The sequence below is a fragment of the Periophthalmus magnuspinnatus genome, chromosome 22, assembly GCF_009829125.3.
Source record: "Periophthalmus magnuspinnatus isolate fPerMag1 chromosome 22, fPerMag1.2.pri, whole genome shotgun sequence".
Taxonomy (NCBI): domain Eukaryota; kingdom Metazoa; phylum Chordata; class Actinopteri; order Gobiiformes; family Gobiidae; genus Periophthalmus; species Periophthalmus magnuspinnatus.
The window spans coordinates 6659114-6673679 of NC_047147.1; the positions used below are offsets into that span (position 1 = coordinate 6659114).

At 37.9% G+C, this 14566-nt stretch overlaps 2 protein-coding genes across 3 annotated transcripts; both read left to right on the forward strand.

Annotated features, from left to right (window-relative positions):
• Nucleotides 1–513: 513 nt before the first annotated feature.
• Nucleotides 514–9629, forward strand: rtf1 (RTF1 homolog, Paf1/RNA polymerase II complex component). 2 transcript variants are annotated; one of them, XM_033988032.2, is made up of 18 exons: nt 514–757; nt 3150–3260; nt 3587–3737; nt 4444–4645; nt 5177–5294; nt 5433–5544; nt 5629–5767; nt 6088–6265; nt 6353–6435; nt 6602–6689; nt 6765–6872; nt 7006–7083; nt 7157–7278; nt 7415–7472; nt 7590–7667; nt 7744–7845; nt 8297–8414; nt 8694–9629. In XM_033988032.2, exons 1-18 carry the CDS (start codon nt 674–676, stop codon nt 8798–8800), a joined length of 2037 nt encoding a protein of 678 aa, XP_033843923.1. In that variant the 5' UTR covers nt 514–673; the 3' UTR covers nt 8801–9629. The 2 variants fall into 2 exon arrangements, with proteins under 2 accessions (XP_033843923.1, XP_055087102.1); XM_055231127.1 differs by having other exon boundaries at nt 534–757; nt 5177–5291.
• A 261-nt stretch (nt 9630–9890) lies between these two features.
• Nucleotides 9891–14517, forward strand: golga5 (golgin A5). The gene is made up of 13 exons (XM_033988030.2): nt 9891–10060; nt 10632–11276; nt 11480–11677; nt 11760–11979; nt 12059–12182; nt 12266–12469; nt 12550–12720; nt 12790–12918; nt 12988–13086; nt 13165–13384; nt 13586–13685; nt 13937–14000; nt 14079–14517. The coding sequence occupies exons 2-13, from the start codon at nt 10640–10642 to the stop codon at nt 14157–14159; spliced, it is 2247 nt and encodes a 748-aa protein (XP_033843921.1). The 5' UTR covers nt 9891–10060; nt 10632–10639; the 3' UTR covers nt 14160–14517.
• Nucleotides 14518–14566: the final 49 nt, after the last annotated feature.

A 14566-nucleotide genomic window follows, 5' to 3' on the forward strand; every position in this document is an offset into this window, starting at 1 on the left:
GCCCTAATATTTTATATGTCCTTGGCCGAATAACTTTTCCTGTTTTTTTTATTACTGACCAGATAAATTTTAACTCCAAGCAACAACTTTTGGTTGTAACCAAAATTACAAGATTCCATACAAGCTGAGACAGGGTGGCTGGGCGTTAAATAGGGGAGGAGCCGTCACCTGTTATCAGCTCAGTGTAGAACCGCAGCTCTTCCAAATCAAGAGGATCGACCTGAAGTGGCTCAGGCGTCACGGCGTTTAATCCTTCCGGATACCTGCCTGAGAAGTTGTTTGGATCGGGCATGTAAAACTGGACGAGACTTCGGGGAAATCCAAAACATGCCAGAGGATCTGTCTCATGTCTGGCTTGAGAATTTAAAATGCTAAAATCTCTAAGAACAAAGAGTTAAAATGTTTGCCTTTGGTGAAATAAATATATATCATATACAGTGGGGACAAAAAATAACCTTGTGTAATTTGATCAATTAAACAATAGATGGCAGTATTCACAACATTTCTGTTTATGATTTGCAAATCTTTGCAAGAAGAAGAGGGCGGAAACAGCAGGTCGAGCGCGCATGCCCAGTAGCGCCTTTGTGTAGCCGCTGCAGAGGCTGATGCTAACAGCTAGCCTCAAACATTAGACGACACTGGGGTAGCTAGCAGTTTAGCCTGTCAGCTAATCATGGTGAACGTAAAGAAGCGGAAAGGTCGGGTGGTGATTGACTCAGACTCGGAGGACAGTGCTAGTGACGATAATTTAGATCAGGTAGGTCGGCGTTTTTCTAATTTTTGCTTTATCTGATCCGGGTTTTTATTTGTCAACACTGTTTTTCTGTGCTAACGCGTGCTAAGTGTCTGGCCTCGTTCCATTAAACGCATATAAGTAACATCAAATTAATTTTAACACCTAACTAAAGTAAAATACGACATTGCGCGTGGCTAGAGCTTAGTTTTTTTTGGCGTTCATGCATTAAATTCGACAAATCTGCGAAACGTAGATATGCTAATGCTAAAGTTACAGATTGTAAGAGCGCAGAAACCACGGAGAGTATTATGTTGCCACGCAAATGTCGCGCCATTGCACTCTTTCTGTTTACTACGGCGTGAAACAGCGTGCCTGCAGCTGGTTTGGCGTTTATGATTCCGTAATTACACGGATTTTGTGCATGTTTTGACACAGTAAACAGGAGCGGAGGCAGAGACCGTCTTGATTTAACGTGGGGTTGTACCTTATCTCCACTTAGTGACGTCAGGGTGCGGAGATGGGCTATTTCTGTTGTTGTTGACAAAACATGTCACGAATGAGATTTACGCACACACTCCGTACTATTAGTCCTGGGTATATAAAAATAGGAAATATGTGCGTAGATTGTCAATCAGATACAACTGAATGTATTTTACAGTAATGCTCTGGTGTGGTGACATCACTCCCCTACTGTAAAAAAAAAATAAAATAAAAAAAATCAACATATTCCCAGTTTTGACGTAGACCTTATAGAGCCAGTACAGCACTACAATTAGCAAGTCATAATAACTTATTACATAATTACACTGAGATCATATATCTTTAAAAATCCTCTGTTGTCAACTGCTTTACTTTCTTGTTTAAATCCCCGTTCCATAATATAGACAGTGTTGCTTCTTGCCAGCCCTTATCACGTGTATAGCATATTAGCACTAATATAATACACTACTACTAATATAGTATTCTATAAGTACTAATGCTGTGGCACCAGTCTTCCATCTGACCATGGCTATATAATAGTCAATGTGAAGACCACATTTTCCATAGCACCATTAATACCAAGGCTGCAGCATAAATAGGATTTCTTATTGTACTTAAATAGGGATACACTTATACTGATACTGGTATTGAAAATCTGCACAGATACTAAAAAAATCTGCTGAATCGGATTCAATAGTATTGCATTAAGCCAATGCCCTTGTCGGACATTTAATTGGATTTACAGGTTGATTTTGCCTACAATGTCTCTTAGCTTTTATTCATACAAAGCTTTTCAGTAGTTATTTGAGGGATAAATAACTATTACAAAACATCTTGTGTAATAAGGGAACTGTGTTTTAAGGAAATAAGTGTCATTTTCTGTCCCTACACTAATATCGGGTTATATTGGATCAATATCAGTATCGGAACTGAATGCTGGTTTGGTGCATCCCTCTGCATAAACCACACACCGTATTCAGCAGTAGGCCTATAGGCTACCTAAGTCTTGTATAATCATAACATATCTCTAAGCATGTCTGTTTGTGCATATTCACGGTCACTTAAAAACTAGTCATGCTGTCCTTGAGTCAGGGTGCTGTTGTATTGTGTGCATATAAATGTAATCAAGTAGAGCGATTTGTCTATAATGGCTAGCCTATACAATTGGTGTGCTTGAAATGTCTATATTTTTATGCACTTTTATAAACCAAACCAAAAGGAATTTGTCTTATGTGCACATATAGTTTTCATGGCAGTATTTTTGTCAGTTATTTACATTCCAGGTTTAAGCCTCACTTAAAATACATGACATTCACAGGGACAAATGTAGTGTAAAATATTTTGTGACTGAAAACATATTGAACCAAATTTGGTTGTTGTTTAACACTGAACATTAATAAAACTTTAGGTATCACCGTTTGTGCCTTGAACCATGTCTATAAAGTAAACCTGTCTCAATAATTACTATATCAACTTTTCGTTCAATATATGATAGCTGGAAAAATATACTTTGGGGCTCAATACTGATCATGTATACATTTTTCTTGTAAAAGTGTAGTACAATAAGGTTTGAGCTGTAGAAGGTTGAATAAGTGATGGCTATGGCTAATTACTGATTCATTGTGTTATTTAGCTCAGGCCTTTTGCATGATTTTTTTTTTTTTAATGGTTTACTGGGGTTATCCTGCTTTATTATTACTGTGTGAGAGGCATAAAATAGTTTCAATTTTATTGTTTATTGCAGTATATGTCTGTAGCAATATATTGTGCTTCAAAATGTGTTATTTGTGACAGTCCTACTTGAGAGTCCTGTGTGGTTTTAATGCCATTTAGTGCATATTATTTTACATTGTCTGTAAATACACGCAGGATTCAGTCCACAGCATCCACGTTTCCATTATTATTTGACTACATGTGACTCCGTTTTTCGTAGGAGCTGTTGACTTTGGCCAAACGGAAGAGGGTGGATTCAGGAGAGCAGGATGAGCCAGTTAGCAAACCTGCAGCCTCCACAGACTCTGAGACATCTGACAGTGACGATGAGGTATTGAAGCAAAGATGGTCTAGAATTTGACATAAAAATCATCATATTTGCAGCAACCTGTAGTTGGACACTAATGATATAATTCTCTTACACGATGATGTGAAGTGTAGTCATATCTGTAGCCATTTCTTTATAATTAAGTAAAAACATTACATAGAATAACAAACTACCCATCCAATAATTTCTCATAAATGCAATTGATCCTATTAAAAGGAAGTAAAAAGTGGTTAAAGTTGTTGTCATAAAAATACTAACTTGTCCTACTTTTTGATTGCATAAAATATTATGTGAACTCTCTGCAATAACATGCATTTCTTGCTTCGCAGTGGACAGTGGGAGGCACTAAAGGTAAAAAGAAAGTCAAACCAGGAAAAGGGTCTGAAAAGAAGACGACCACAAAGAAAAAGGTTCACAAAGCCACAGCGTCCGGCAGCTCAGATGGAGACAGTTCAGCCGAAAGCTCAGCACCAGAAGAAGGTATATTTTGTGTCTATATTGTCTTTGATATTTGTGTTCGTCCTAAACCTGGAAAAAATGGAGAGGGTCATTTCCACAATGCTTTTGACAGTAACATCATTATAAAAATGGAGCAAATAATTGTTTGCGGTTTGAGGCTTTAACAGTGGAAGAAACAAGATCCATGATCCATTAAACAAAAGTAATTGCTATATTCAACCTTGCATTCGGGAAACCTTAGGTCACTTATTTGGAGTTGACTTATACAGATTAATTTACTATGAAAAATTGAAATCACACCCACATTCATTGAACATTCTGTAATGCTTTTAAGATAATTATGTAATCATTGGCCATACGGGCTTGTCAAAGCCTGATCTCGCCAGATCTCAGAAGCTAAGCAAAGCTGGGCCTGGTTAGTTCCTGGATGGGACACCACTGGGAATTCCAGGTGCCACAGTGGGGCAGCAGTGGCAAAAACTGACATTGTGTCCCTAGGCAAGGCATTTCACCCACATTGCCTTGTATGAAAGTGGTGTGTGTGTGAGTACATTGGTGGTGGTGGTTGGATGATCTGATAGCAGATTGGCAGCCTTGCTTCCCCAGGGCAGGTGTGGCTACAATAATGCACTGTAAAGCATCTTTGAGTGTCCAAAAGTGCTATAGAAATCTGATTAATAATAATAGTACTTTTGTACTAACTAAACAATTGTCCTCTCTACTGTAGGCGAGGTGTCTGATTCAGAGAGCAACAGTTCTTCCTCCAGCTCGGACTCGGACTCTTCGGAGGACGATGTTTTCCGGGACGGATACGACGATGACCTGATGGGCGACGCAGAGGACAGGGCCAGACTAGAGCAGATGACAGAGAAGGAGAGAGAACAGGAGCTGTTCAACCGTATCGAGAAACGAGAAGTGCTAAAGAGACGGTGAGTGAATGCAAAGTAAAGACCCAACGTAGTGTATCAGAGTGGTACTATTATATACAAACATGTACAATTGTTTATTAAATATGTGAAGATCCCAAGTTGATATTGTAAATTGTATTGTAAAAATAGGGTTGTCGAAACCCAGATACTATTTGATAACTAAATTAGTATTAAAACCTATTTGAACAAGTATGGATACTGAAAAAAATATTTAAATAGGACGACAACAGAGCATTTTCCTGAGTAGTTTCGGATTGTCTTGTTTTAACAGAACTTGTATAAGCCCACATAATATCATAGATGTTTTGTGTTGTGTCATATTTGTATCAAAATCTGTATCAAGTCCCAAGCCCTTACCTTAGTTTTTAACTCGAATTTGTGATAACACTAGTAAAAACAAACAAATGTATATTGCACTCACTATTAATTCTGAATGGGCATAATTTATTTTATAATATTTTTGTTGTTGTAATGCTAATTTTTGTCTCTTTTATATATATTGTTTTACATTGTGTGCATATTTCTGTGCAGGTTTGAAATCAAAAAGAAGCTAAAGACAGCAAAGAAAAAAGAGAAAGAGGAGAAGAAAAAGAAGCAGGAGGAAGAACAAGAAAAACGAAAACTATCTCAGGTTCAAGACACACAAGTGGTAAGTCTGAAATTATTCAGACACAAATTACACTTTATATGTAGGCGAGTGTAATAAAATGATGTATTATCTTATAGAAAATGCCACAGATACAATTGAGACAAGGCTAAAGAAATAACATTGCTGTGTTCTGTATAGGTAATGTCACACAACAAAGAAAGACGATCCAAACGTGATGAAAAATTGGACAAAAAATCCCAGGCCATGGAAGAGCTAAAGGCCGAGCGAGAGAAAAAGAAGAACAAAACAGGTGAGTAACCAGAGCTGCCTGGCTTTTGTGTTGACATAAATATTGCGATACACTTTAACTGACATGTGTGCTTACTTTGAGCAGCCGAACTGTTGGCCAAACGCGAGCCTCTAAAGACCAGTGAAGTGTACTCGGACGATGAAGAGGAGGAGGAGGAAGACGACGACAAATCCTCTGTGAAAAGCGACCGCAGCTCACGATCCTCCTCCTTTTCTGATGATGAGTAAGAACTGTCTTATTGAATGTTTATTTAACAGAGTTTTAAATTATTCACACAATTTAGAAACTCATTCATGCAATTTTAGTCTCAATCAGAGAGAACCTTGAACTGATTAAATATACAAAACTTATGGACTACCATTTTTATAATAAAATATACCAGATCAACTGATTAAAATGCCATTAAGAACATTGTATACCAGGCATGAGGTGAAAATTCCGGCTTAAACTTGGAAATAACAACAAATAAACACACTAAATCCAAAATGTACTAAACTAAAACATGAAAATGAAGATGATCTCTAAGACTTGTTCTGTCTACAGGAAAGAGGAGACTCCACCAAAGTCGCAGCCCGTTTCACTCCCGGATGAACTGAACAGGATCCGATTGTCGAGACACAAACTGGAACGCTGGTGCCACATGCCGTTCTTCTCTAAAACAGTCACAGGCTGCTTTGTGAGGATAGGCATCGGCAACAGCAGCAGTAAACCAGTCTACAGGGTGAGCTCAGATATTCACCTATAAACAAGTAGATAGACTTCTGTTAAGTCAGGCTGATGTTTAATTGACCGTCTTTGCTGTCTAAAGGTGGCGGAAATTGTGGATGTGGTAGAAACGGCAAAGGTGTACCAACTTGGTACAACGCGAACAAACAAGGGTCTACAGTTAAGGTGGATGTCGACTTTAAACTATGGAACTAATGCTCAAATTAAAGGATTAGTTTGTTTTTACAGTTTCAGTCGGATAAAAAAAATACTCAAAAGAATGTTACAGTTTTGCAGTGGCTTGTTATTGAAGTTGTGCAGTATTAGATGATGTTTAATGCGTCTCTTTCAGACATGGTGGTGACACTCGGGTGTTCAGACTTGAGTTTGTATCAAATCAGGAATTTACAGAGAATGAGTTCATGAAGTGGAAAGAGGCTGTAAGTACATTCTAAATGAAATGTATTCTTGTGAAATTAGTCAAATAAACATTTCTCTGTTTTTTGTTTTTGCAGATGATGGCTGCTGGGATGCAAGTACCAACACTCGATGAAATCACCAAAAAAGAGCAGTCCATCAAAGAAGCCCTGAATTACAAATTTAATGACAAAGACATCGAGGATGTAAGGAGGATTTTTTGGTTTATTACTTTTAAAAATTCCGATTGGTGTTGTAAAATCTGTAATATACATTTAAGCTGACAATCATTTATAACTTGATTACAGCTAACAACAACTAACTGTTTTGGACTTGCAGATCGTGAAAGAGAAGGACAGATTTAGAAAAGCACCTCCAAATTATGCCATGAAGAAAACACAGTTACTGAAAGATAAGGTAAGTTAAGCCATACAATATAATACTGTTTAAAAAATTATAATCTAATGTAAAATTGTTGTTCTCATACCAGGCCATGGCAGAGGAGAGTGGCGATGGTGACAAAGTGAAAGTGATCCAGGATGAACTGAACGAGCTGGAGGAGAGAGCCGAGGCCCTCGACAGACAACGGACCAAGAACATTTCTGCTATCAGGTCTATAACATACAAGAACTGACACTTCTAGAAATTACTTCAACTTACTATTGTTCTAACTGTGTCTAACGTTATTGTTAAAGTTAATAATTCCATCAAAATATTAATCTTTTTTATTATTATTTTTTTTCTTTAGCTATATCAATCAGCGAAACAGAAGCTGGAATATTGTTGAATCTGAAAAGGCTCTTGTGGTAAGCTTAAACGTGTTCTCTTTTAAAATTCAATTCCGTCAGCTGGGGAAAAAAAATGTCCAGTTCACAGAATTGATTTTTTCTTTTACTAATTGCATTGTATTATTATGTTTTTAGCTGGAGGGGCAAAACAGCAAAAACCAGCAGATGGATCCTTTCACGAGACGACAGTGTAAACCCACAATGGTGTCCAATGTAAGATTACCTTCATGTCTTTTAAATTCTCCTCTAATGTATCCTTAAATAAATATTCTCTGTTTTTGTTTTGTAGGCCAGAGATCCTTCAGTCCACGCTGCTATTCTCGCTCATCTTAATCAGAAATACGGCTCTGGGTCGACACCAGATGTGCCAAACACTGAGAAGAACAATCCGGTAAGACTTGTTAAAAAAATCTACCTATGCTACAAGAAGCTAACTTTGTATAACAAGTAAATTAGCCTTAGTGACACATGCCGGACTAAGCAATACACGGTAGATAGGGGATTTTTTATTTTTTTATTTTTTATTAGAAGGCCAAGAGTACATCGGTGCTAGTCCCAAGCCCTAAAAACTTGAGAGGGATGCATTTGTTTGGGGCGAAAGTAGCTCAGTTCAGAGTGTTGATCCGCTCTCGGTTATATCGGTTAACTCACAGGTTGGCGGAATGAATGCTATCGCTGTGTCCTTGCGCAAGACACTTAACCCACCTGTGTCTGCGTACACTGATGTATGAATGTGTGTGTGTGAATGGGTAGAAGGCGGAAGAGGTGGAAAAAATGTGACCATTTGCCATTTTGTAACATTGCTTTGGTGAGTTTATTACATGGTTATTGTTTTCCTCCAGGGTGAGAAGGTAAACCCTAAAGACAAAGATGTCCCCAAACCCACCACAGACCTCTCAGAAGACCTGTTTAAAGTACACGATTTTGACGTTAAAATTGACCTACAAGTTCCTAATGCAGGTGAGATTATGCTTTTGGTAAATTTACTGTAACTAATATACTGCATTTCTCCTCAATAGAAGTGGGAAATATATTGGAATTAAAATGTGTGGTCCACCAAACATATTGAAATAATTCCAAAAAGAAAATTTTAGATTTCAGTATCACCCTCCCCAATCCTCAAATTAAGATTCTGGTCCAACATATTTTTGATTTTTTTTAATGAATACATTTTGAGTGATTACCATTCTATTGTAGACCAGCATTAATTATTACTGTCTAATTACTGTGTTGTTGCAGAGGCCAAGTCTTTGTCCGTGAGCTCAAATGCGTTACCGGTGAAAGACGGAGCCCCTCGTCGCTCCCTGAACCTGGAGGACTATAAGAAGAGGAGGGGTCTGATCTAACGCAGCTGTCTCGAATGACAATGCATGTGCAACTGGTCGACTGTGTGCGTGAATGAGACTTTATGAATGAATGAATAAATGAGTGAATGAAAACTGATTGAATGTTGCTGGAGGAAGTGTGTCCGACTGTTCAACCTAACACAGAGTAAACCACAAGGCTCACAGGATCTGTCTCGGAAAGATTTTGTCCACTTTTGTTTTTCTTTTTACATTATCTTGCAATCTGATGTATCCAGATGTATTTTTATGTATTGAGCTCTTCTCCATCATTTTAAGGACATGCATTTTTTTTTTTTTTTCATTTAGTCCATTTTTGTTTTGTTGTTCCCTCAAAAACATGTGAGATGAACAAAGACACTATCATAGGCGGCTTATTATATACAGTAGTAGGACATATGATGGAGTTTCTATCAAGAGTTGATTTTTCATGTCACCATACCCCCAAAATGAGACCTTCCATTCTCATTTTGTCACCTAAACATTATTTTCTGTTTATTTTTAACTCTGACATCAACCCGTGACGCCAGCTTTCCACTTCAAATGTGAAAATAACTTACTTGGATATTAAGCAGCACAGGACATTTTTTTACATTTTAAGTCTATTGAAACAACTCAATTTAAGAGAAAACATTTTATTCTATGGCTGGTTCGCTTCGTTTTGTTTTTTCTTCGGTTGGTTGTTAATGGGACAAGTTTCCTGCCCTAAAACTTCCCAGAGCAGATTCTATGTGTTAATGTATCTATAGTCAGTTCCTGTATTGATGTGGCATGCCATGTAAATATGCATTTTGGAGTGAGTGCGGAAAAAATAAAATGGCACTGTTTCATAAATATTGTCTCATTTAGCCTCTTTTTGGTAAGTGTAAAATTGTTTTAACATTCTGTTTTGTAAAGTAATTGATATATAAACAAGAATGAGACACTTATCAGTTGTCCATAATCTGTTTTTTTGTTGTTTTTTTTAAAATAGGGAGCAATTAATATACTTTTATACTGTTTTTGATAAAACAATAGAAGTTGCAGTGCACAGAACAAAAATATAATAATTTTGTACTGGCATTTTTGTGGGCGCTCTGTTTGGGTCCTCACAGTCTTTCCTGGTCCACGTATTGAGAAGATCACAAAATTATCCCCCACTTTATAGGCTTTGACAGCTTTATCCATTAATCTAAAACATATTTTGTCTTAATTTTCGTGGATATTGCTTCAATGACAACCGGATGACTTGAGAAAGTTTGATATTTTGATGTCTTTTTGTCGGTAAGCGAGTGTTTTTCATCAATTAGCCTGTTAGCAATTAGCTTTGTCACTTTAGCATTGAACTCATCTCTGTTTACTTTTGCTTATCTAATGTGATAATGGCAAAGCGCCATCGGTGATAATTAGGCTATGAAATACAGTGTTGAAATAAAATATAGTACAAAACTATAACATATTAAATGGAGCCAACTGTGTCATGAGATGTGTAGCTTTTATTGCAGACATACATTGATGTTGCTTATGTGTGTGGTGCTATACTTTTGATTATAACGAACTATTTAAACGTTTGAGAGCTAATATGAGAATAAAAGTGTGACACTTAATGACAAATGTAATAGCATTTTTACATTTGCTATGCTGCTTTGCAGCAGTGTTTTTATTTACTGTGTTGTAACAGTGTTGTGGCCACAATTTTGGGTGGAGAGTGTAGTGCGACACTTGTAGTTTATTAATGTGACTATTAATACTATTCTACCTGGAATGGGATACTTGTCATAAACTCTCTTTATTTTATAAGTATGTTGTGCTATATCCGAAATACCATTAAACATATTTTTGTCATTCTTTCCAGGATCCAAAATGTCTTGGTTTACTGATCTGGCAGGGAGGGCTGAGGACTTTCTCAATAAAGTGGACCAAGGAGCTGCCACAGCTTTGAGCAAAAGTCAACAGAGAACATCTTCTTTCTCCTCTCCATATGAAGCAGAAACAGGAGTTAAATCAGAGTTCAAGCCTGAAATAACTCCAGCACATTATACTTCAACACACAATGCTCAAAGTTTCATCTCTGCCGCTGCTGGAAATATAAAAAAATCAAATGCCACTCTTTTGGCTGGGACAGCAAACGTGCCCAGTGCAGCGAGTGGTGGTGCCAGCTCTGTTAAGACTACAACTGGTTTTGTGCGGCCCAAGAAAAATGACCAGGACGTCAACGATGACATGCTTTTTGACTTTCTAAACAGTTCAGATCCCCCAGTTGGAAACAGAAGAGATTCAAAACGTGAAATTAAAGTTACTGTCACTGAAACACTAAGCCCCACTCCTCCCCCCTCTGTTGCTCCCCTCACTGTCCCCTCTGTTGCCCCCCTCACTGTCCCCTCTGCCCCCTCCACACCTCCTTCCACCCGTGGTGTTTCCCGGGCCTCAAGTCTCAGTTCTCTGTCCGCCTTGAGTATCAAAACATCAGAAGAAAGTTCCACCAAAGAGCCAGATCAAGGTACATCTTATTCATTTTTGCACATTATACATAGATATTGTACACAATAATGTACTTATAACAACTTAATTAAAGTTTTACTGTCCCTCACTTTACTATTGTCTAGAAATGTAATTTAAGCCACTATTAAATGTATTCAGTCTTTTATGTAAATGTTTATATAATATTCACAAATAAATTCCCTGTGTCTGTGGGGTCAGCAGACACTCCAGAAAGTTCAGACTCTGGATTGGCTCCTCTCCCTCAAGAGCCGAGTCGTCCTGAAGCTCCGCCAACAGAGGAACCCCAGATTCATGTCCTGTCTAGCCTTCGCCTTGAGAACCAGCTCCTACGCAGTGAAGTGGCCTCCCTCAACCAGGAGATGGCTTCAGTCATTCAGAGAGCAAAAGACCTACAAGATGGTGAGAGGCAGACCTTGTTGAATGGTAAAACAGTTAGTAATTTTAGTCCTAATAAATAAAACTCCTACTACTTCTGCCTTAGAACTGAACCAGTCCCGTCTCCGCGCTGACAAATGGAACTCAGAACAGTCAGTAACAGATCGCACTTTACGAGAACTTCGGTCGCAGGTTGATGACCTCACAGAAGCACTTTCTGCCAAAGACGGGCAACTTGCAGTTTTGAAAGTCAGACTTGATGAAGCTGATCAACTCCTTAAGTCTCGTAGTGCAGCCCTGGAGGAGGCACAGAAAGAGAAATCAAGGTATGTTTTTTATTGCTGATTTTGAAGTTTGAACTTATGACCTTTTATATCATTATATTTTCTCATGGTTGGTTCATAGAATTATGCAAGACCACACAGAGGGGAGCAGTATGCATTCCCAGGCTCTTGAAACTTTGCAGGAGAGGCTGAGAGAGACCGAACTGTCACTTCGAAGAGAACAGGACGGTTTTCGCCAGATGCAGGTAAATATCTCATAAGATATAGTATTTCATATATTTTATTCTGAAAATTAAAATAATTAAACTTTGATCCTTTTGAACCATAGAGTGAATATGCTGCCCGACTGTCCAAGCTGGAGACTGAGAGACAGACTCTGGCAGAAACTGTGACTGCATCAGAGCGCCACGCTTCAGAAGAGAAACTCCGGGTTGACAACTTTCAGCAGCAGCTGAAAAGTGCCAAAGCTGCAGCGGAGAGCGCAAAGCAGGAGCTGCAGGAGTACAAACAGAAAGCTGCACGCATCCTGCAGGTGTGACCTGACTACTATCATGTAATACTGACTTGGTTTGTTTGACAAGCATAAAGTTTGACTTGTATAAATATTGGCAGTCCAAAGAGAAGTTGATCAGCAGTCTGAAGGAGGGCTCTGGCCTCGACTCTCTGGACGGCGGTGGAGCCATGGCTTTGGAGCTGGAGGAGCTGCGGCACGAAAAAGACTTACAGAGAGAAGAGATACAAAAACTACAAGGACAGATTCTAACATTAAGGACAGAAGTGCAGGTATAGTCCTGTGATTAAAAATATAATGTATTAAAACTGTTACTCTATAGGTTTATTTCCCTCTAAAAGGATTTGGAAAACCAAGCCATGGCTGAAGCAGAAAGTTGGCAGGAGCAGCAGGTGCATTTACAGGAGCAGCAGGCAGCACAGAACAGAGTAAAGCAGGAGTTGGAGGCAGAGATCGAGAGATACAAACAGGTGAGAGAAGAGGAACATAAAATAAAAAAGCATGAAGAATTTGAAATTTATCTTAATATATATTTACAGGAAGTCCAGTACTTGGAAGAGGACCAGCATTGTGTTAAATCTTCTCTACAAAGCCGCATCAAAGACCGAGAAGATGAAATTCAAAAACTCAGGAACCAGGTCCTTCATAATTATTAACTTAACACCCTTATTTTTAAAAAATATATATACATCTATAACCTGTTATTTATTTTTCAGCTCACAAACAAGACCATAAGCAGTAGCCAAACTGAGCTGGAGAATCGGCTGCACCAGCTGACGGAAACATTAATTCAGAAACAGACGATGCTGGAGGCTTTGGGGACAGAGAAAAACTCTTTAGTGTTTCAACTGGAGCGGCTTGAACAGCAGCTGAAGACAGCACAGGGAGGACAGAGCGGAGGAGCATCCATCAACATGAGCGCTTTGGAGGGGCCAGGTAGATTGTCCCGACAGTACTGGATCCATTGATATAATAGATTGAATATGGATATAATGTGGGTTTTATAGTTAGATTGTAACGATATACATATTTATTTTTTGTACCTTTTCACTAAATTATGCATGCTACTTACTCTTATCTGATTCACAAAATACTATGAATTATACTTTTTTAATGTGTGTCTTTTTTCTTTTCAAGGTGCCAGGCAGAGAAATACACCTGTTCTATTCAGTGACCAAGACAGTCCTGGGGTTTATGGGAAAGTACGCAAAGCAGCAAGTACTATTGACCGTTTTAGGTAAGATTTATTGTTTGTTCAATACATAATTGTACACTGTAGAAGAAATATAGTTGCCCTCTCATATTGTTGGAGCGTGTTCAGATTAACAAGCCTTGATATCTTTTTTTTTTTTATCAACCTTTTCTTTTTGTGTAATTATAGTTGGTAAGAATCATTAGCTACAAATATTTGATTTCATGTATTTATTGATTTGATTTAGGACAGTGCAAGCAAGCAATAGCTAAATTTCAAATATTTTGTCTTTTTAGCATCAGATTGGGAATATTTCTGAGGCGTTACCCAATGGCCAGAGTTTTTGTCATCCTCTACATGGTGAGTAGTTACTTGAAGATGTTGTTACGTACTTATTACCTACAACATTATAGATTAATATACAAATGTCTTTTACAGGCTGCTCTCCACCTCTGGGTTATGATTGTTCTTCTCACATACTCGCCAGAAATGCACCAAAGTTTACCAGATGGACGATAGATGCAAATATATAAAATGTTTCCTTTTATGCCTTTTTGGTTGAAGAATGATTCATGCTGCAGATATTCAGGCTCTGGGACCCAATACTCCTGGATTTGCACAGAAAATTATGGATAAAATTTCACCTACATGAGCTCTATATATGACAACTATTAAAAAAATTATTATTATTAATTGAAGAAAAAAGAATAGATTGATGTGGGCAGATGTTTTATCTAAGGGCATATTTAAATAGAACTTGATCTCTTACTTTTGTTTTCTCATTTCCAGCTTCCAGACATTTGTTTATTTTTCAGATTGTATTTAACATCATGTAAAATGAAGTCTTTTAATAAACTATAAGTGACATGGGATATTTATGTTTGCTGTAGTGTGAGTGTAATTATTATTTACCTAGGGACATTTTA